General features: G+C 47.8%; 1 protein-coding gene across 1 annotated transcript in view; it reads left to right on the top strand.

The window, feature by feature from the left end:
- The first annotated feature begins 1,108 nt into the window (after positions 1 to 1,108).
- LOC144098963 (solute carrier organic anion transporter family member 74D-like) overlaps positions 1,109 to 21,171 on the top strand; it is a 30,581-nt gene continuing 10,518 nt past the window's right edge. Inside the window, exons 1-6 of the mRNA XM_077631950.1 lie at positions 1,109 to 1,522; positions 9,515 to 9,727; positions 13,305 to 13,557; positions 15,250 to 15,486; positions 16,775 to 16,861; positions 18,261 to 18,512. Coding sequence (XP_077488076.1) covers positions 1,493 to 1,522; positions 9,515 to 9,727; positions 13,305 to 13,557; positions 15,250 to 15,486; positions 16,775 to 16,861; positions 18,261 to 18,512 — 1,072 coding nt within the window. The 5' untranslated portion in view covers positions 1,109 to 1,492. The remainder of the gene's footprint in view (positions 1,523 to 9,514; positions 9,728 to 13,304; positions 13,558 to 15,249; positions 15,487 to 16,774; positions 16,862 to 18,260; positions 18,513 to 21,171) is intronic.

The raw sequence follows: 21,171 nt of genomic DNA, 5'->3' as shown, positions 1-21,171 counted from the left end.
TGTACCAGCAATGATGTCTATTTCGCGCGCGGGGTTTTAGCTTTGGACGGGGGGTGGGAGTGTGTGTGGGGGGGGGGGGGGGGGGAAGGGGGGGTCCCGACTAAGGCTAACAAGCCCAGTGCTTTCGAAAGACCATATTTTAAAAAAAGAGCAACAGAATGAGCCACTGGTGTGTTTACAAGGTCTAGTGGGCTAAACGCCATGAAATCTTGCCCCGTCTCTAACTCTTCCTAGCCATATTTGCTAAGCAAACAAAGTCCAGAATATCGAACACGAAAGAGCTTCATGGCGCACGTCATCCCTAAAGCAGTACCAGTGTGTGTGTGTGTGTGTGTGTGTGTGTGTGTGTGTGTGTGTGTGTGTGTGTGTGTGTGTGTGTGTGTGTGTGTGTGTGTGTGTGTGTGTGTGTGTGTGTGTGTGTGTGTGTGTGTGTGTGTGTGTGTGTGTGTGTGTGTGTGTGTGTGTGCGTGTGCGTGTGCGTGCGCGTGTGTGTGTGTGTGTGTGCGTGTGCGTGTGTGTGTGTGTGTGTGTGTGTGTGTGTGTGTGTGTGTGTGTGTGTGTGTGTGTGTGTGTGTGTGTGTGTGTGTGTGCGTGTGCGTGTGCGTGCGCGTGCGCGTGTGTGTGTGTGTGTGCGTGTGTGTGTGTGTGTGTGTGTGTGTGTGTGTGTGTGTGTGTGTGTGTGTGTGTGTGTGTGTGTGTGTGTGTGTGTGTGTGTGTGTGTGTGTGTGTGTGTGTGTGTGTGTGTGTGTGTGTGTGTGTGCGTGTGCGTGTGTGTGTGTGTGTGTGTGTGTGTGTGTGTGTGTGTGTGTGTGTGTGTGTGAGAGAGAGAGAGAGAGATGTATCGTGATGTCGAGCTACTAACCCTGAGCATGCCGGTACAGCTCCTCTCGCTCCTGGTTAGGTGTTTTCCACCCAAAGAAAGTTACTATTTCTGCCTGAAACGTCTGCTGTGAAGTCTTTCGCTTGCGCAGCAAACGCCTTCGATCCCGTGTTTCTCGAAGCCCGAAACTCGGTGTGCGGCCTTTTCGCCTGGTTGCCCAGACATGCTTCGAAGAAGTTATCACCGCACGCGCCAGACAATGCGTTTTGTTCTGAAAAGGTCAGGCCCGCACAAATCGGCGCGCAGACGGAGGGTTCGTTTCACCCGGCTAGAGATGCCAATATGACAGCGTGTCATCCCCTCTTTGTTCTCTCATCGTGTATTCGTCATATATGAACTTTGCTGATTTCCTCTCGACATTCATATTTAACAATCCACCATTTCTCCGTACCTCGACGCGACCTTTTACATTTCTTCTGTTGCACGGCTTCGCAGAAATCTGAATGCACAAGGCATGAGCCGCATGTTTACTCATATAGCGGGGGAACTGCAGCCGTTGGAACGCACGGCTGCTGTGCAACCCTTGAGGATACTCTGAGCACGCTGGACTAACATCGCTCCTTCTTCGAGTAATGGATCAGCTCGACCTCGCACCGCGATCTGCGGGACATCATGGTGGTCCAAGGTTTGATCCCCACACAAGTAAGATTTTCCAATTTTGTTTGAACTGCGAATACTTGAGAAAAATGAATGACTTCCTTGTGTAGCTATAAGGCTAATCTCAGGTGGGTTTTCTAATTACCCTTAGCGATAAATTCACTGCGCTTCCAATTTGTTTTTAAGGAAACGAAATGAACTACCACACTTCTCTGTGGACACCTTTAGCGCGCAACGTTGGAAAGAGTGAAGGTAGGAAGGTGAAAGAAGAAAGAGGTACTGTAGTAACGGCTTCGGATGAATTTCTACCACCTGGGGATCTTAACATGCACCGACATCGCACAGCAAACGAGCGCGTTTTGGTTTTCGCCTCCATCGAAACAGTGCGTCTAAAAATGCTTTAGAACCAGCGTTTACCAGGAATCACGCTTAAGCGTATGCGGAAGCACTTAAGCAAAGTTGTAGAATGCCCTAAAGTCCGTGCTATAGCTTCCCTGCGAAGAAGAAAAAATGTAAAGCATATCTTCCGCCTCTATGGTTGCAGCGTATCCCACTTATCAAGCTTAAGTTACATGCCGCAAAAATGCACTCGAAGTGTATAAACTTAGACAGCCGCCGAAGCTCAGTTGGTAGAGCGCCGTACACGGCATGCGAATGTCATGGGTTCGGATACCGCCAGCGGAATGTGACTGTTTGTTGTATTTGTCATGGCAGCGCACAATGTCAATGACAGATAGGAGTGGAGACGCACACAGCCACGTCTTCGTGCTTCTTTGTGCGCTGCTAGAACCAAGAACGCAATCCAACCAGACCAACAGAAAACGATTGATCAACGCCCCCATTACAGACAAAAGCATTCCACTAATCTTTCCTAGCTTTCAATGACTGCTGGCTTCGTTCGTGCATTCTCCCCGCTTGTTTCTGACCGCTTTTCGTAATGCGCTGAAGTTTTTATAAATCTTTCCTGCATGCGATACAGAAAAGCCGACAACATTTTGCGGCATAAATTCTGTGGATTGCCGCCTTCGTCTCACTGAAAGGGCACAGGTCCGGCATCTTTTGCTGCTGCGCAATCACAGGCATGCAAAATAGAATAATTACAGTACAAACGGAACGGAAGATCATGGCAACGTTTCGACCTGGCTCGCCTTCATATGGGCAAGCGCGCGGTCGTCACTGGCAAGAATGCCGTGCGCATGTCGACGGCTGCGCCGCCTGTCCGCAAGCCCGCGAAGCGTAAACGTCTGTCCACGGACGTCTCGATCACGCGCGCGCGGCGGGAACCGGCGAGAACCCCGCCGCGCGCGCCGATCGTGGTCTGCCTATGGAGGGCAAAAAACTGCTCCGCTCGTCTGCCTGTTTTTAACTGCGCTTTCGTAAATGTGCTTTTGCTTTGATACCTCACGTCGTGTGAAGTATTGATTGGTCGCTAATTTACGCTCACGCGAACCTTCAGTGATGTAAAGCAGCATATTTCTGTGTAGTTGGCTGTTCGATAACTTTTAAATCTCCTGCGACCTCCCAGTGCCTTCACTCATAGACAGCGACAGTGGCAGACCGAGGCTCTTCGATGAGTAAAAACGAAATCTGCGGCGTGTTCAGTTTTCAGGCGTGATCGCTTCATTTATTGATCGCAGGGTGGAAAACGGAGGCGTCGTTTGCAAATACAAGTCGCCCGCATTTCGACGTAAGTGCGTTTTTAGAAAAACAAATAGGGGGCACTTCAGCTCCACCTTCAACCTTTAACTGCCAAATTAATTACCAAAAAATTAACCAAAATCGGCAATTTTTTTTTAATAGTCAAACGAAATCGTATTTGGTAGCGCTTATTTCGACACAGGGGACAAAAGAACACATGCGCACAGGACAGACGCTAGTCTTCAACTGCCGTTTATTGGAAAAAAAAAACATGGACTATAAGTAATCTCAAGATGCCAAGAACCCCACACGCGCAGTAGTGGTGCCACACTTAAGGTACGATATGTCTTTTTTATATAGACTGACAGATGGAGTGCTGACATAGTTTGATCCTTCTTTATCTATACACAAGGCTACAAATATTTCTCCTCCACTCCTATGAAGGCAATAGAGAAAAAAAGGTTTCTTAGGTGGCCTAGCCAGTAGCATGTCTGACACGTATCTCAAGGGTCGTGGGTTTGAATACCGCCTAAAGCTCACAGTTTTTCTTTCAGCCAAATGAATCACAATAATAAATTAAACTTTTAGATATGCGATGACATTTAATTTGCATTACATGGCATGTTTTAATCACTTTCATTCCACGAGTGATTTCACGTTTCCTATGAGCGTTCTGGGTTTGAAATTCCCGCGCGGGTCATGTAGCTGAGACGTCACGACCCTATCGACCAATCAGAATTGTTTCGTGACAACGCCTCCGACACCGGCTTTTCTGCAACACGATCTCCAGGTCCTCCGGTCTGTAATAGTGCCATAATGGCTCTATTATGGGGCTGAAGCGAAAAGACTTTGGCCTTAAAGGAGCTCTGAAAGGGGCTCTAATAAAGTAGCAGTATGGCTGGGCTCTTACAGGCTTACAGCACGCCGCTTCACGAATATTGCCCAACAAGAAATTTTTAAAGCGCTTTGAAGAAGCTGGGTTATCTGTAGTCAAAATTTGAATTTCAGCGTCTTCGCGCCTTTCCCTCTCTCGCCATTTTTTGCACGCTGGAAAGTCGGCGCTCCTCCGCCGGCCCCACCTCCGGAGGCGTAGCTTCCTGACCCTCCGGAGCTACGCGGCCACGGTAGCTGCCTGACGTCTGAAAGAATCTAACCAATAGCCACCTCTCAACGTGTATACGTAGATGCGGGCGACATAAGAGAGTGCGAGCATGAAAAAGTCGCCGGGAAGGGCTCGCCAACTTTCGCGCGTGATTGTGGGTCCTCTGCTGCGTGTAGAAATGTATTATTTGGCTCAAGTGTTCATGACAACACAAAACAGTGATTAAGCGAGTTGATGTGCTTTCCTGGGAATGTGTTTCAAAGCCCCTTTAAGACTTTTGACCAAAGCTATATATCGGACAGACCTGGTACATTTTTCCCCGAGTACGTCAGACGGGTCCGCAAACAATGCAGTGATTAAGCGAGTTGCTGTGCTTTCCGGAGAAGGTGTTTCAGAGCCCCTTTAAGACTTTTGACCAAAGCTATACGTCGGACAGACCTAGTACATTTTTTCCCCGAGTACGTCAGACGGGTCCGCTGGCTGTGGCTAAAGGTAGTCTTGGTCAAAGGACTTAAGGCCAAAGGCTTTTCGCTCCAGGCCCATGATAAAGCCATTACGGCACTACTAAAGACTGAAGGACCTTGAAATGATAGCAGAAGATTTCTTCTGGATATAGAGAACTTTCCTGCTTGACTTGTGTTTTGAATAATCCGCTACACAGAGCCTTCTAGGGACATTCATTTCGCTGCAGGTGAACGCTGTGGCCTCAGGACTTTTGACCAAGACTGTACGTCTGACGGGCACGATGCATTATTTCCCCGGGTACTTAATTCGGACATACCGAATCAGTGTGTTTCAAAGTCCAACGTATCTCACAAAATGTTCACGTTGGTTCGGTATAATGGATACGGCGATGTGTTTCCGTCCACTATTGCGTGTACGTCGAGTGTGCCAGCAATGTGCTGCTACACGCATGACAAAACACCATGTATTTCGGTTGTATGCCAGTTGGCATACGTTGTTTGATCGCAGCATGCGAACTGCAGAATGACTACCCGATATCTCCATGCAGACGGGAGGCACATATGATGATCTTCTGCGTGTCGAAGCCCGCTTCATGAACTTTGTGGCTTTGTGGCTTTCCTTGCGGGAAGCCGTATTCTCCATTCGAAATTGAGTACGCGCCGCATCTCTGCTCGCATGTGACGACAGCTGAGCAGAGGCCGTTCGGCTCGCGGTAAACTCTAACCCGCGGGTGTTTAAACTATATTTAGGCGAAATTTCGCAAGAAGGCCAAGCCGCGGGTTGGGCGCTTTCCTAGTCTTTCCTGCTTACCCGGAGGCGGATCGTTCACGCTGCCGGCTTTCCGGTTTCTCCTCCGTGCATTGCGGCGGAGCATGTCTTAGCCTCGCTAGGCTTGCCGCTCTGGTCTTCGCCGCTGTACTACCGTAAGCCTCAACGATATTCGTCACACCTTTTTCCAGGGTTATCGATATTCTTGAAAAACGACGAGTTCCTCATGATTCCCCTACCTGGTCTTGATTCCGTTGCTGCTGACCCTTGCACATGTGTCATCACGTAGCAGTCTGGGTCAAACGGCGACTCGTGAGTCCTTCTCGCTTTTATGTCTCCCGAGGATTAAATCTTAAAGTCTCCTTTTTTGAAGAGAATGTGGATTGGCGAAACGTATCTTGCCTGCATATGTGTCCACGGCTTCTTTCCTGATCTTGTCTTAGCGTCTCAGAAGTTCGCCGTCCTCTTCGTGGGTACCATGGGGAAATCTGGTTCTGATTTTGCGTCGCAGGAGAAGCTCTGCTGGGGGACAATCCAATAGTTTCTTTGTGGTGTCGCTCGGTAATTTAGTGGTATTCTTGCACCTCTGTTTCCCATTCTATCCATTCTACAGTGACTACTCTTACTACCTTCTTGATGTTTTGATGAGCCTCTCTGATGAGGCATTTGGCCCACAATGGCGTAACCTTGTGGTGCTTGATTCCACTGGCTGTCATTAAGTTTGCGGAATCTGAACTGAAAAATAATGGGCCGTTTATAGTCTTGGCCTTCTATGGCGCATCCTGAGTGGCAAATGTTTCGAGCATCTGGGGTGTTGCTGTTTGGGTGTGAAGCGATGGAAGTGCAGCGACCATGAGAAATCAGGGATGTTCATCTACTATTACCACGAGGTATTCTCCACTTGGAACAGAACCTGCAGAGTCACCTGCTAATGCCTTCCAAGGTCCTGTCGGGAGATCGGTCATCTTCATCGGTGGTGGCCTCTCCTCTGAGTCAGTGCTGTGGCGTGCACGGCAATTCTTTGTAGCCTGCAGCGTCTACGTTCTTGTCCAGTCCAGGAAACCCATTCTTTTCTATGATTAGCTCTTTTGTTTTGTCAATTCCCAAGTGTCCTCTGTGCGCATTGTCAATTGCTCGGCCGTGATTTTTCTGTCTTTACGTCCAAGGCAGTGTCGCATCCCTTAACCGCTTCACCACTGCGCCAGGAGAGGTACGAGGACTACCAGGGCTCTATGAATTTAAAGTAGAGAATGGCCTTGTGCATATATGTGAATTAATCCAATACGCTATCGCGTTGGAACTTAAGTGTCCCCTCCAATTTTTTGTACTTCCTGTGAGCATGGCCCGTGCGACTTGAGCAGATTGGATGCAGCGGCAGCACCGCCAGCGAGCCGACCGCAACTGTGCTCGGTTGTTTTCTGACCACCTCTAGTTGCCTTTGTTACGCCTGACGCCACAACCAGTGTTGGTAAAACTTTATTTCCCACAGTAGGAGTCCTGAAGGACACTCGGCTAGGCGCCAGGTGTAGAGGGCAGTTCCCACGTCGGCACAGAGAGCCCGAAGCTCTCCGCCGCCGCGCGGGCCTCCTGGAGAGCCCGAAGCTAGTCGCGTAGTGAAGCACTTTTTAGCACTTTGTCCCAATGTTCCTTGTTCTTTGCGTAGGCGTCACTCGATGCCCAACAACGCAGCATATGGTTCAAGTGTACACGGTCACTTCACTGTTCACACGCATGTTGTCCGTCGTAGTCTGGGTCGATGTGCTTCATGCGGCAGGGGTTGGGGTATGAGTTCGTTTGGAGCAAGCGTAACGTGACCGACTGGCTGCGGGTTAATTTCTTACCCGGGAGGGGAAACTCTCGTCTGCCTAGATAAAACTGCTTAGTGAGCTCGTTGTACGTGAATAATTGATCCCTGTACTGGATATGTGGGGTAGCGGGGGAAACCGGAGGGAAGCGATCGATGAGTCCTCGCGCCGCCTCGTGTGCGATCTCGTTGATTCCGCAGGCCGCCTCCTAAGCTACCTATGAGTGCCGGGAACCATACAATGGAGTGATCGGTGATGTTACTTCCGCCTAAGATTCGTAGCGTCGCCTTGTCTATCCCGCCCTTGGCGAAAGCTCGAGGGGCTGCTCTAGAGTCGCTGTATAAAGTTGTGAAGCTCGAGTCTTTGAGAGCTAGTGCTATCGCTGCTGCTTGTTCAGCTACCTCTGGCTTTTTGGTGTAAAGCGTGAGTGAGTTGCGCATTCGCCCGTGTCCGTCGATTACTGCTATCGAGTAGGCATGCTTTCCCGGTATGTACGCTGCATCCACGAAACCTGTCTGGTCGGGAAACCTTGCCCCGTCCGCAGCGAGGGCTTTGGCGCGTGCGAGTCTTATTCCTTGACTGTGGATCGGGTGTACGTATCTTGGCAAGGGGAGCACTTTAAGTGCTTCCAGCATGACTTTAGCTAACTGCAGGACGTTGTCCCTTTCTGCTATGGTGTTCAGGCCGAGCTTGACGAGAATCTCTCTGCCCGCTTTGGTGCTTGATAGGCGTGCGATCTGTGCCGCGTGCTGAGCCTCGATGATTTCGGCAAGGGTATTGTGCACTCCTATAGCTGTAAGAGTAGATCAGTGGAGGCATTATCGGGGGGCCTTAACGCTGTCTTCAAAGCTCGGCGTATGTGTACCTCGAGCCTTTTCCGATGTTCTTTTTTCCATTTGAGCATCGCAGCCACGTATGTGATGTGACAGAGTACAAAAGCGTGGACCATTCTAATGGCGTTGTCCTCGCTCAGGCCCGTGTGCCTATTCATGATGCACCGAAACATTCGGATCGCGTTCGCAATCTTGATCGTGATGCTGTCCAGCATCACCCAGTTGGAGCCGTTACTTTGGATGATTAGTCCTATAATTTGTATTTTGTCAAGCGTTGGTACTGTGCGATTTCCGTCCCTATCGTGTAACTCCATGCATGGAGTGTGGTGTTTGCGCCAGTCGTTGGACGGGTGTCCTGGTCTTCAGGGTGGTAGATGAGCAGCTCAGATTTTCTAGAAGGGCAGCGATGTCCCATTGAGGTGAGATGGGCCTCGGTAACCGAGATGCATGCTTCTTGCATGCGAGCTGCCAATTCCACGTCGCTGCCACCGGTGCTCCAGATGGTGACATCGTCTGCGTATATGGTGTGCTCCACATCGGCAATTTCACCCAGTGCGCGAGAGAGTTTTGTCATCGCCAAGTTAAATAAGAATGGTGAAAGTACTGAGCCTTGTGGTGTTCCCTTATCGCCCAGATCAAAGCTCTCCGAGAAGTGCTCGTCTATCCGGAGAGTGGCCGTTCGATCCTCCAGAAACGCCTTGACGTAGTGGTAGGAGCGTGTTCCGTGCTTGTGGTCAGATATGGCTTTGCGAATGGCTTGATGTTGGATGTTGTCAAAAGCTTGCTCCACGTCGAGTCCCAGTAGCACCTTTGTGTCTCGTGTGGGGCGATCCAGCAGACTTTTCTTGATTCGTAGCATAGCGTCTTGCGCTGAGAGACCCGGCCTATAGCCGATCATATTGTAAGGGAAGTACTCCTTTTCTTCTACGTATTCCGGTAGTCTATTCAGGATGACGTGTTAGGCTAGCTTTCCTAGACAGGACGTTAGTGGGATCGGCCTTAGGTTTGGTCCTCATCCCTTTATCCCTTCCTTTACGGCGCGGTTCAGGTGTCCGCCGATATGTGAGACAGATACTGCGATATTTCCTTTCCCCAAAAACCAATTTTCATTTTTTTACGTCTTTTTGGATGTGACATGCTCTCTTGTAACACGTATACGGGTAGTTGCCGCGTCAGTCTCCCACTTAAAGCAGCCTTTTGTGACTGCCCTACCCTTACCTAACAAAATAAAGCTGATTGATTGAGTGATTGATTGATTGATTAATAATTAATTAATTGGTTGGTTGGTTGGTTGGTTGGTCGGTTGATGATTGATTGATTGATTGATTGATTGATTGATTGATTGATTGATTGATTTTCAAGGCTCTTGAAAGGATGCAAAAGTATTGCTGATAATCTGCTTTACTTGCTTGTTGCCTCCCTGCAGCCACCCAGAAACAGGTATGGACCGTCGAGCAGGCAAGCGGGGAACAGGAGCGGACCGACGCGAAGGCGAAGCCAGACGCCATGGCAAACGGCGCATGCGCGGAGCAGCGCGAGTACATGTGCGGGACTGGGAAGCTACTACCCGCGGTTCCTGCAGCGGTTTGCCAATCCTAGGATGTTCTTAATTGTCTACTGCCTCATGGGCATCCTCCAGGTACGCACACAAGCACACAACCTCAAATGTGGCCACGTGAATTTTGTATTAATCTCAGGGTTGTGGTTCTGCTACAGTCTCGTCCTAATCTTGCTTCACGAAATTTGACTGAAATGACAACTGTACAGGATGAAACAAGGAACAAGCGGCCTGCAGGAATCGAGTGGACGAAGCAGTGCGTGGTTCAAACTGGTTTTCCTTGTGGTGTCTTCGCCGCGTGAAAAAACGCTGTGAAAGTAGTCAATTATCGGTCAGTGTACTATATGGAAAACCAACTTGTTTTCTTTACGCGCGCAAATATACAAAGGTCGGTCAAAAAGCAGCGCACAATCCACTACAGTTCAGTAATGGTAAGCACTAGGGAAATGAAACCTTGTAGGCAGAAGCAGTGGAGCGCTGGTAATTTGAAAATGCGACTGAACATTTGATCCATTTGAATCCCTGCACTGCAGCCATCTTTGTTTCCATGACGCGAATTCAAGTTCGTAAAACACTTGAGGTTTGTCATCACACCGCTTTTGTACACACTCAATGAACTCGTTGTGAACTCGAACTTGTTTTCCATGCAGTTGAGTTTACAATGGTCCAAACAGATAAAAATTCGATACTGCTTCATGAATGAATGGCTTCATGAAGCCATTGTGGACAATTCCCAAAGAAACCTTGCAGAATATCATCGAACACGTTTCTCCTGATTAGCATCATCTCCCTTGCAAGAGCCTTGTAACCCAGCGAGCAGAAATTTTTCTGCATCCCAGTCGTTCCATTAGCGTTAAGAGGGGTGTTTTTTCCATACTATTTGTTCCATGATCTGTATCGTGGTGATGCATCTGTCATTTTGAATTGCATGGTTCATGAATGACTGGTGCATTGTCATCGGTTGTAATGCTTGACCTTCTACCTGAACGTGGCAGGACGTGAATATTGCAATCACCTTGCCGAAAAATCTGAGGCCATCAAAGTAGATTACTTAGACTCACTGTGTTGTCTTCATAGAGTAGCAACAGCTTACAGCGAATTGATTTTGCTGAGTTATCGATGGACTTGTAGTGGAATTCGATCGCTGCACTTTGGCGTAGTAGGGAGTCACGTTGATCATCCGTGGTGGCTTACGTGAAGCAACTTGAATCAAAAATTATGTATAGCTTAGGGCATAAAAGACCAATGCCCCTACCTAAAAAACTATTATTTCTCTAGTGCTTACCATTACCGCGCTAGAAAGGGTTATGCGTTACCTTTTGACCTACCCTCGTATGAATGAGACGTTATTGAAAATAAAGAACAAAGCATTCATCGATCGCTGCCTTGAAACCTCTTTCAAAAATAGAATTGAACGAAGCGTGGTCCTTCCTGATCACTGCTTCCTGCTCCAGCCGAGGCCGGGCAGATATGTCACGTGACACATGGTTCCCGAAGTGACGTCGGCGGGGGGGGGGGGGGGGGGGGGCGTTGGCTTGAGCACGGGCTTTTCGAAAGATGACCGGAATATGTTGAGCCACAGCGCCGAGGGTGAACGCGTTTTCGAAAGTTTAAAAGTGATATGGCTATTACTAAAGGCCGGCTACAAATCTCTGATTGCGACAATGCGCCTAACTGTAATAGTTCTAAAATTTAATTATCAGAACTTAGTTAACCATCAGCACTATATGCTGATTTCCCATGTCCGCCGCCAATAGTATTACCAGTGTCCCTCAGTACTCTGGTATCACTATGCAGCAGAAGCCGTACTCATATCTCAAAAATCCGGTTTTTAATGGACTATAGACAACTCATTTTAGTTTCATTGTTTCTTTATAATGATGCACAATACTTCAGAATACATGTATCACCACGTGATATTCGCATACGACTGCTACATAATTTACAATTAAATTTTTTTTGTCATGCTATCTCGGTTTCGGTTTCGTCAACCGAACGATGGCTGTGACATATAAGGTGCACATAGGTCACGCGAGGCATGAAAAAGACGGCATTATTACCGCTGATACACCAATTGATGTCATTCGGACTCTTTTAAATTGGTTTTTGGGGGGGAAATGAAATGGCGCAGTATCTGTCTCATATATCGTTGGACTCCTGAACCGCGCCGTAAGGGAAGGGTAAAGGAGGGAGTGAAAGAAGAAAGGACTCTTTAAGCAGGCTGACCTGAGCGGTGTAGTGAATTAAAACTACGTATCAGCGATTATAATGCAGTTTTTCTTTTTGGCATTTTTCACGTGACCTAAACACTCGTTACGCGCCACAGCCATCGCTCGGTTGGTGAAGCAGAAACCGAAACAGCATCAAGGAGAAATTCAATTATGAATTATTTAGCGGTCGCAGGGAAATATCACCGGGTAATTCATCCATACTGATGCCTAACGCTTTATTCAAAAGAAGAAAACATGCAAGCAAAAACTTTGTGTCTCTACTTTAAAAATTAGTAACGGGCTTCTCAGAAATTACCTGGCAGATTCTTTCAGCGAACCTACGAAGCCCTTACTGTCGTTCTACTTAATCAAAAGAATGTGGCTAGGATCTATCTTCATAAGAGTGGTGAGTTGGGCTTGTTGGCTCCCGATCATGTTGGTAACAGTGTTGTTTTTTCTCTCTACCCGTCTTCGCGCTGTCACCGACATGATAGGATATATCTGCCTCAGCGAAGGCGTTCAGAGAACAGCCAGTTTTCACAGCCGATGCCACATAGCAAAAAGGAAGCGTACATTGCATCATGTCTCACCAATATCGCAAAAACGCAAGATGTCAAGTTTTATATCAGGTTTTCTTCGCTTCCAGTGCAAGGTATCTAATTAGAATCTCTTTTGTTCTTAACATGTCTTTCATTTACCTCTTCTCTCAGTCGTGATAAGTCAATAGTGAAGTCCTTCGTCCTAACGGCAGCACCGACTTAATTCCCAGCACGAAATCAACATTTTTAGCTTTGTAGCCGCCGCGGTGGCTCAGAGGTTATGGTGCTAAACTGCTGACCCAGAAGATGCGAGTTCGATCTTGCCCGCGGCAGTCACATTTCGATGGAGGCGAAATGCTAGAGGACCGGGTATTGTGTCATGTCAGTGCCCCTTAAAGAACCCCAGGTGGTCGAAATTTCCCGGAGCCCTCCACTACGGCGTCTCTCATAGCCTGAGTCGATTTGGGACGTTAAATCCAATCAACTAAACCAAACCAAACCTAACTCCGTTTCAAACATCATGTGCAACACTGCCAAAGCTAGCGGTCTTGTTTGCACAGTTTGCATCCGCGACCAAAATGTAGTGCGTTGTTTGTGGTGAGCGAAACATAGGAAATACTTTGCCTGTAGGCTTACCACATGACACATTTGTCATGATCTTGGTCAAATTCACTGTTATTGCTGACAAACGCTGTCGCTTTCTCGTGCTTTAGACCACTCGGCCACAGAACAAGCGCGGAGTAACACGCCTCCCTTTATTTTCCCGTTCGGACTACTTCCGTACCTTTCACAGCGTTGCACCCGATGTATGAAACGGAGTATAGCTTCCTCTAACTGCGCCTCCTTCCCTCTTGGAGCGCGTATCACTTACCTGTGCCTGACGACGGCGGCGGCTGCTACCCCTCGCAGGGCGCGTACAAGACGTACTTCGTGGGCACGCTGTCGACCATCGAGCGGCGGTTCGCCATGTCCAGCCAGACGACGGGCATCATCCTGATCGCGGACAACCTGAGCCCCATCATCATCAACCTGCTGGCCGGCTACTACGCAAACCGCATCAGCAGGCCCAAGCTCCTGGCCATCGGCGCGCTCCTTGTTGGCGTCAGCTGCTTCATCAGCATCGTGCCATACATGGTGTACGGCCCGGGACTGCACATACTCAGTGAGCTGCCCTCTCGTATGTGTGTAGGTGCTTTGTCAGATAGAGACAGGCAGATTTAGTTAAATTACTTTGAGCTGTTGAGTATCGCCTGCAAGCAAATAACTGAGCAGTAAAATGAGATAGCAGGCCGAACCAAAGACCGCAGTGACATGAACCTCAGCAGTCTCAAAATGACGGGGAAAAATTGACAGGACGGTTAGCAAGGTGTAACGCGAGATTCGGCGAGAGCTGTTAGGGTATTTGTATTTATGATATGTTGCGGCAGCGAATATGAGAGCGACTTCATATATATGCACTTATATAGCGCTTTTCTGTAGCTTTCACGCATACTCGCTTCTGTACTTACTAGCTCTCCCCTCCACTCCTCGGGCGGCGCATTTCGCTGAGGCTGCCAAGATGGACCGTGCCACATTCCTCTGTTCTCAGCATAGTCTCCCTCCTCCTTCCAGGGTAGCCACCTTCCGGTTACCCATTCCTAAACTCTCGCCATGCCCTTTTCCTTCCTTCTCTGCCTTCAAGGGTAACCACCTTCCGGACAATTCCTGCTGTAACCACCATCCAGTTGCATTTTATGCTCTGGCCATACTCTCCTCCATCCACGATAACAATCCTCCGATTTGGGATTCCTCCGCTCTCGGCACCCCTTCAACGTCAGCGGTAACCCTCCTCCTCATTCCGGGCAACTACCCTCCCGGTGTGTACAGTGGCAAGCAACCAACGGCTTCGCTTTCTTCCGCTCTCGCCATATCCTCTTTCTTCTACGGTAACCATTCTCCAGTTGAGGATTCCACCACTCTCGCCACACCCTCCCCCTTTCACGGCAACAGCTATTCCGAATGGTTCCTGTGGTAACCACCCTCCAGTTGTGCGTTCGTACGCTTTCGCCGCACCTTTCTTCCATGGTAACCATCTTCCGGACGGTTTTCGTGGTAAGCGCACTCCGGTTACACCTTCCTACGCTCTCGCCATACACTCCTTCTTGCACGGTAACCCTCTTCCTCCTTACAGTCTAATCACCCTCTGAGTGGTCCACACATGGCAATGAACCCACAGTTTACGCCGACAACTAGGACGTATTACTACTACGAGGCGCAACCCAAAAACGGGCTCGCTGTAAAATTACGAAGAAAAAATGGAGACACGTTCCGTCTATTCGGTTAGGTGTCGTTTTACAGGGACAAGTGTCAAGCGCCCGTTCTTGCGTTTCGCGTAGTCGTCGTAGTAGTTGTAGTATGTCGTAGTTATCGGGGTAACCGGTGCGTGCGTTTCCATTGGAAACACTCGGAGGGTGGTTACCATGGAAGGAGGAGGCTATGGAGTAAGCGGAGTAATGCGTAATCGACGGGTGGTTACCGCCGCAGACAATCGGAGGGCGGTTACCATGGAAGGAGTAGGAGGGTTACTTTTGAAGGAGAAGGGCATGGCGACAGCGTAGGGAAGCGTAAAAGGATTGCGGTTACGACGAGAACCGTGCGGAAGGCGGTTACCGTGGAAGAACGAGGTTCGACTGTAGCTTAACAGCTGTCGCTGAATCTCTGGTTACACTGCGGCAACCGTCCTGCCATTTTCTTTTAAAACTAGCACTTGTAAAAGTATTTCCGCTGCTTAGCTCAGCGATAGTCTAATTTAATCCCATCTGGTCTGATGTTCGAAAGAAATTCCGCCGTCTTACGCCGAGAGTCTGTCCCGCAGCCAACTCCGCGCACGCTCTGGGTGCCCGACGAAAGAGTCCGGACAGCCTGCTGTGCAACTCGGCGGCAACTGGCCATCACAACTGCGGTGGCTCCTCGCTCACGGACAACTACCTGCCGTTCGCGCTCTTCTTCGTGGCCAACTCCCTGAACGGCTTCGGTGGATCTACCTTCTTCATCATAGGCAGCAGCTACATGGACGACAACATCCGCAAGAAGAACTCGCCCCTCTACTTTAGTGAGTGTTGCGCACCTGCGCGAATGCGCCCAGGTTCAGAATAATGCATCACTCCAAGCCAAAATGGGCTAAAATAGGTACAGAGTTGCCACTTCAGGGAGTAATTACGATTCCGCAACTATTACTAGTCCTTCAAAGAGCAACCACTACTTCCTTGAAGGACCATAGCACGTAATTTCAGTCGCATGCTTTCTTCTTTCAAGTGACACGTTAGACATTAGAATACGCGGTTCACCCCATGGTATTCGCCTACGACCGATAAATAGTTTATAAATGACTGTCTTATATCGTGCTGTTTCTGTTTCACCAACCGAACGATGGATGTGACGTGTAGTTGGTGCTTAGGTCAAGTGAGGCACTAAAAAAACTGAAATATAATCGCTAATACGTAGTTTTAATTCACTACAACGCTTACGCCAGCCTGCTTCAAGATTTGGAATGACAAAAAACGATGTATAAGCAATTGTATAGCCGCTGCTTTCATGGCTTACGTGACCTAAACACCAACTACACGTCACACCCATCGTTCGGCTGGTGAAGCCGCAAACAAAACAACATCAAAAACAAATTCAATTATAGATTATTTAGCAGTCGTAGACGAATACCACGGGATGATCTGCGTATACTAACGTGTAATGCGTCATTCGAAAGAAGAAAACACGCAAGCAAAAATTTGATGTCTATACTGCTTTAGAGACTATATTCAAAGCGATATTGAGCCACAGTTAGTAGCCACAAGTACTTCACAGTTAGTAGGTTTTCCCCGTGGAGTCCCGGTGACTAAGAGGTGCAGTTTGGTTTCATTTCACCCATGCTTGGTTCAGGGTGTAGAAGACTTGCGGCAGATCTAATATGTATGCGTAACTGTCGCAACAAAAGCCAATTCGAGTGTGCCTGTCAAAATACTCGAATTGGGTGACGTCACAGTCGAAGAACTTTGTGTAGTTGCGACCGTAGTGCGAACTAAGAGAACTGATCTGTTCGCTTGTTTGCATGTATTGTCAGTTCTGCGACGCAGAACAAAAATGATATGCACGGGGGAGTTGCAGACTATAAGCAGCGTCGGGCTACCTGACCTTGGAAGCTTCCCGCATGCACTGTACCATTCAGGGGCAGATGGGCAACTCCCAGGGAGGGCTCTTGGGGGAGGTGAGACTTTCTTACACTGATTCCTTTTGCAGTTCAGGTTTGTTGATTTTTTCACTCCCTTTTTAGTGCAGCTTCAGAAAAAGTTCATACAAATGAGGTGAATGAAATAAACCCAGAACAATTTTTTTTTCTTATGCAGGCATGGGGATTGCTTTCAGGCTCCTAGGTCCTGTACTGGGATTCGTGACCGCTGGGGCATGCTTGCGCTTTTACGAAGATCCTTTCCGTAAGTATACATCAAGCATTGTTCTGACTCCACTCATTTTTTGTGTAACTTATAACATATTGCTAGCCTCAGCTGAGGCTCTGGCATGTTTGGGGCATTGTCTAACACAAGTTCGGAAAATGAAAAGATACAAGAAATCAAATATATTCATTAGTTAAAATATCAAATTGATGTAATGATACCAACACGATGCGAGGTCAGAACATGTGCTCTGGCAGCTGACCTCGGAAAGGTACTTCATAAATTTATGCTCTGGAGAAGTCACTACGAGAATATGCGATAAACAAGGCTTAAAGACATTAACCATTAAAAGACCATATATATCGTTCTAGATTACGTAAAAAGTATTCACTAGTCCCCGAGTGGTGCCTGACAATATTCCTTATTTAAAGTGGGTTTTCAGGTAGAAATTAAGTCCATTTTGATGAAATCAGCTCGGGGTGAAAAAGAGGGCTTTATCCGAAAATGTGTCCCGTGCGTCCGCCTACGGTAAGTCCAAATATAAGGAAAGCAATATATTTGCAAAAAAAAAGAAAAATAAAAATAACGAACGATTTAGCGTGTTAGAACAAAAGCGAATTACGCGCGCTCGCACGCTCACACTTCGCTTTTGGTTCGAGTCTCGGTTTAAGAGGGCAATGAGATATCGGTGCGATAGCGATTGCACATGAATAGAAACTGATGGAGACAGCGACATCCAAAGCACAGCTCGAGAGGCGGCTGGCAACCAAAGACGCTGTTACGGTTCTTCTCTCCTTCGGGGCAAGCGCCTGACGATATGTCCTAAAACCAGTGCGCAATTATCTTCATATTTACATTATTGCGTCGTGGAGATTCCTTTGTTATATATAGTTACAATTTTCAAAATTTTCTTTCATACAAAACTTCACCCATGTCTAGCTCAACTGCGTCCATATGCCACTCCTGTTTGAATGCAAGGCACCCTGGCCAGTCCCCCACTGTGGACGTATGTGCCACTACATCAAAGGTCAGCAACAACAACGCGGAACGTTCGGCTGTGACGATGACGTAGTAAACCAATGCAGAGGCCAGCGAAGCTGGTCTGTTAGTGCCGCCGCGGGTTCGAAACCCACACGCGGCCAATGAGTGTTTCGCACACGGTTCGACATAAAGCCTGCTGGCAGTTTGTCCACAACCCGATGAGCCACCTTCCAGAGGCTTCGTACAGACAATAATCGGCAAAATCTGAGATTAGGGGCTTTATTACGAGCGCATTAATAAAACTGCATTTCTGCGCACCTTTCAACGCAGCCTGAAATAAATACATGCAGCCTAATACTAAGCGTGCAAATTACTAAGAAAACCGATTTCTATGCCAAAATCGCGTTCTATAAACTTACGAGAGTGGGTGCACACACGGGCCTATTTCTCTCTTCAGGCGACCCAGGCATCACACCCGGCGACCCGCGTTGGGTGGGCGCCTGGTGGGTGGGATACATTTTTTTCGGCATTGGACTGAGCATCATCGCCCTGCCCATGATGCTGTTCCCACGCATCCTGCCCGCCGGCAAGAACTACCAGGTGAACCAGCGGAAGAAGCTCTCCGCGCTCCAGTCCCAGAAGGACGCCAAAGGCGAGGACGGACACGAAGGGTCGGGAAAGCACGGATTCAGCATTGGCATGGTCAGAGGTAAGACTTTTTACACATGACGTTGAGACGCCTAGAAAAAAAGAAACTGCGACAGTTAAACTTGCAGCTTGACGCAAATAATTCAGCGAGAAGCTGACGCTGGTGCTCGGTTTGGTCATGATGTCTATCACGTTTGCGCTAGGCCGGTTGGGTCTGTCGCCGCTCCCCATTTCGCTTCCATGCAGCAGCAGAAAACTAAAGTTAGTTTTGGTTTCAACTAGGGTGTCTTGATGCCCGCTCGCCCTGGCCATCGAGGCACCCTAGTTTCGACTATCTGAAGGCACCTGGTGAGTGAAGAGCTCACGTTAAAGAACGAGTAACTCCTGCGCATGCAGCATCCTTGTTTTATTTTTAACGCACAGGCAATAATTTTCGAAAATGAGGTCAAGTCTTTAGAAATAATTCGTTTTCACTCTTTCCTTGTAGTCTTCTCGACCGACGCACAGATTTTGTGTGTGTTTTGTTGCGAAAGCAACACTACGCCAGCCAGGCAGCCAGCTCGGTCTTCGCGTGGTCGCACTTCAGCCGTATGCCGTTTTGTTGCCTAGCAATGCCGCAGCCGCGCTCCAACAGATGGCGCCGCCGTCGACACCGCTTCCGTCGCCGCTCGCTCCACCAGATGTGCTCCGCTGGGGTAGAGGGAGAGGACATGTCGCCTCGCGGAGTGTTTATATATATATATATATATATATATATATATATATATATATATATATATATATATATATATATATATATATATATATATATATGCGCTTCGCCTCAGTGGATTCTAGTCGTTATGGAGAGCGCGAAAGAGGGGCAACAACGAAACAACGAAGCGAGGAAGAGACAACGCGCTCAAGAGACGGCAGAAGAACGCGCCGCACGACTCGAGAAGCGTCGTAATGAAGATGCGGCTAGAAGAAGTCGTGCCACGTCCCGGAGTGACTCTTCAACTGCGGAAGAGACCGGTTTGAGTTCTCGAGAACGTCGGAATGAGACGCTGCATAGACCAACGTTTATGTACACGACGTGCCGAGGAAACGAAGCTTTCGCAATTCAACTAGGGTAAACCAGAGCTAAACCGCAGCCAATTCTTTTTTAGATGGTGAGGGCGGGTCCGCATGCACCTGTTATGAGGAGGCATCGGTAAACGCTGGCGCTGTTTGTGTCAACGGTGGTTCAAATCCCTCTCAAGGATCAAGTTTTTTTTTTTTTCTGCGTCGCTCCAAGAGGTGATGCACTACTGCCGTCTATTTGGCACAATTAAGTCACTGACAACTTCCCATTATAAGAAAAAAAAACTAGATTTTACAGTCCGACCAACCGACCGAATGAATGAATGAATCTTTTATTAAGCCCGCATTCCGAATCCTACCCTGAGCTCCACATAAGGCAGTATATTATACAGTTTTCTCCTTGACCCAACGGACCAAAGATACGGAAGAAAGTGTGAGAAAAAGTTGTGATGGGGCGATTTTTGCGGTCAAAGAACAAATGCGAATATGAATAGCAACATGAAAACAGGGCCCGTTCGCAGCCGCCAGTTGACATGCGAGGTGCACTGAAAGCTAAGGAGGACTCCAGGGAAATCTATCAAGGCTAAAGGTCACAATAACGCCTTATGTCAATGTTAATTATGTCATCACAGGAAACGAGAAAGCGGCAATACCGCGTGTCATTCGCCCACATACTGGGAGAGAACTCCCAGTACAAGGAACTGTAGGTCCCATCTGTTGAGAAAACTGTGAGCCAGTGCAGCGTGGCGATATTTCGTTTGTACTGGCGGTCTTAATGTGGATAGAGAATGTGTAGTTCCCATTCATGCAGTTAACATTAGCCAGGACTTAAAAGAAAGCTTTAGACTCTTTGGTTGCTGATTAAGTGCTTTCTGCCTCTAGAGTGCGAAATGCACACGTTGCAACAGCTTCTCATAGGATATGGGATGCTGAATAAAGGATTCAATCAATCAAAGTTGCACGCTCCATAATATCCCTCACAATCTGCAAGACATGTATAGCATTCAAACCCTGCTTGTTATTTGAAGGGTCGTCAAGCTCCATGTAGCTTTTTCCTCGACTCCTTTTCACACGTGATGTGAATAACTAAAGCTTTGGTATTAGTAGTAGTGGTAGTATTGTTGCTATTGTTACTATTATATTGTAAGCCAAAGTCTCAGGAAATTTTTGGCACTGCCGGGCCTGGTCGCACATGACCTTATAGGATTTAATTGGCCCACACTAGTTTGTATTTGCATCCTCTGTTGGCAATAAACATTATTAACATTATTATCACCCCCATTACTACTACTACTACTACTATTATTATTATTATTATTATTATTATTATTATTATTATTATTATTATTATTATTATAAATACCCACCGAATACATCTTGCAGCAGCAAACAGTTGCCATACATACAAACTCCATACCTCAAGAAAAGCCAGAGTGCACTTTTCTTACAATGTGACAATTCAGTAATACTGCAATGTTTTGACATCACAATGTTCAGCAATGTTACGATGTTTCAGCATGTTTCAAAGAGTTTTGCAACGCACTGCACTGATCCATTCACCAAAGGTGCCAAATTCGTATGCCCGACCGCCATGTGGTGCATGTGCACTTGCCACTCAGCTGAACCTCACCATATCATGAAAAATTATGTGCTATAAA

Source organism: Amblyomma americanum, chromosome 7, assembly GCF_052857255.1.
Source record: "Amblyomma americanum isolate KBUSLIRL-KWMA chromosome 7, ASM5285725v1, whole genome shotgun sequence".
In the NCBI taxonomy this organism is placed as follows: domain Eukaryota; kingdom Metazoa; phylum Arthropoda; class Arachnida; order Ixodida; family Ixodidae; genus Amblyomma; species Amblyomma americanum.
The sequence above is the reverse complement of the archived record's forward strand: the minus strand, read 5'-3'. Positions and strand labels throughout refer to the sequence as shown.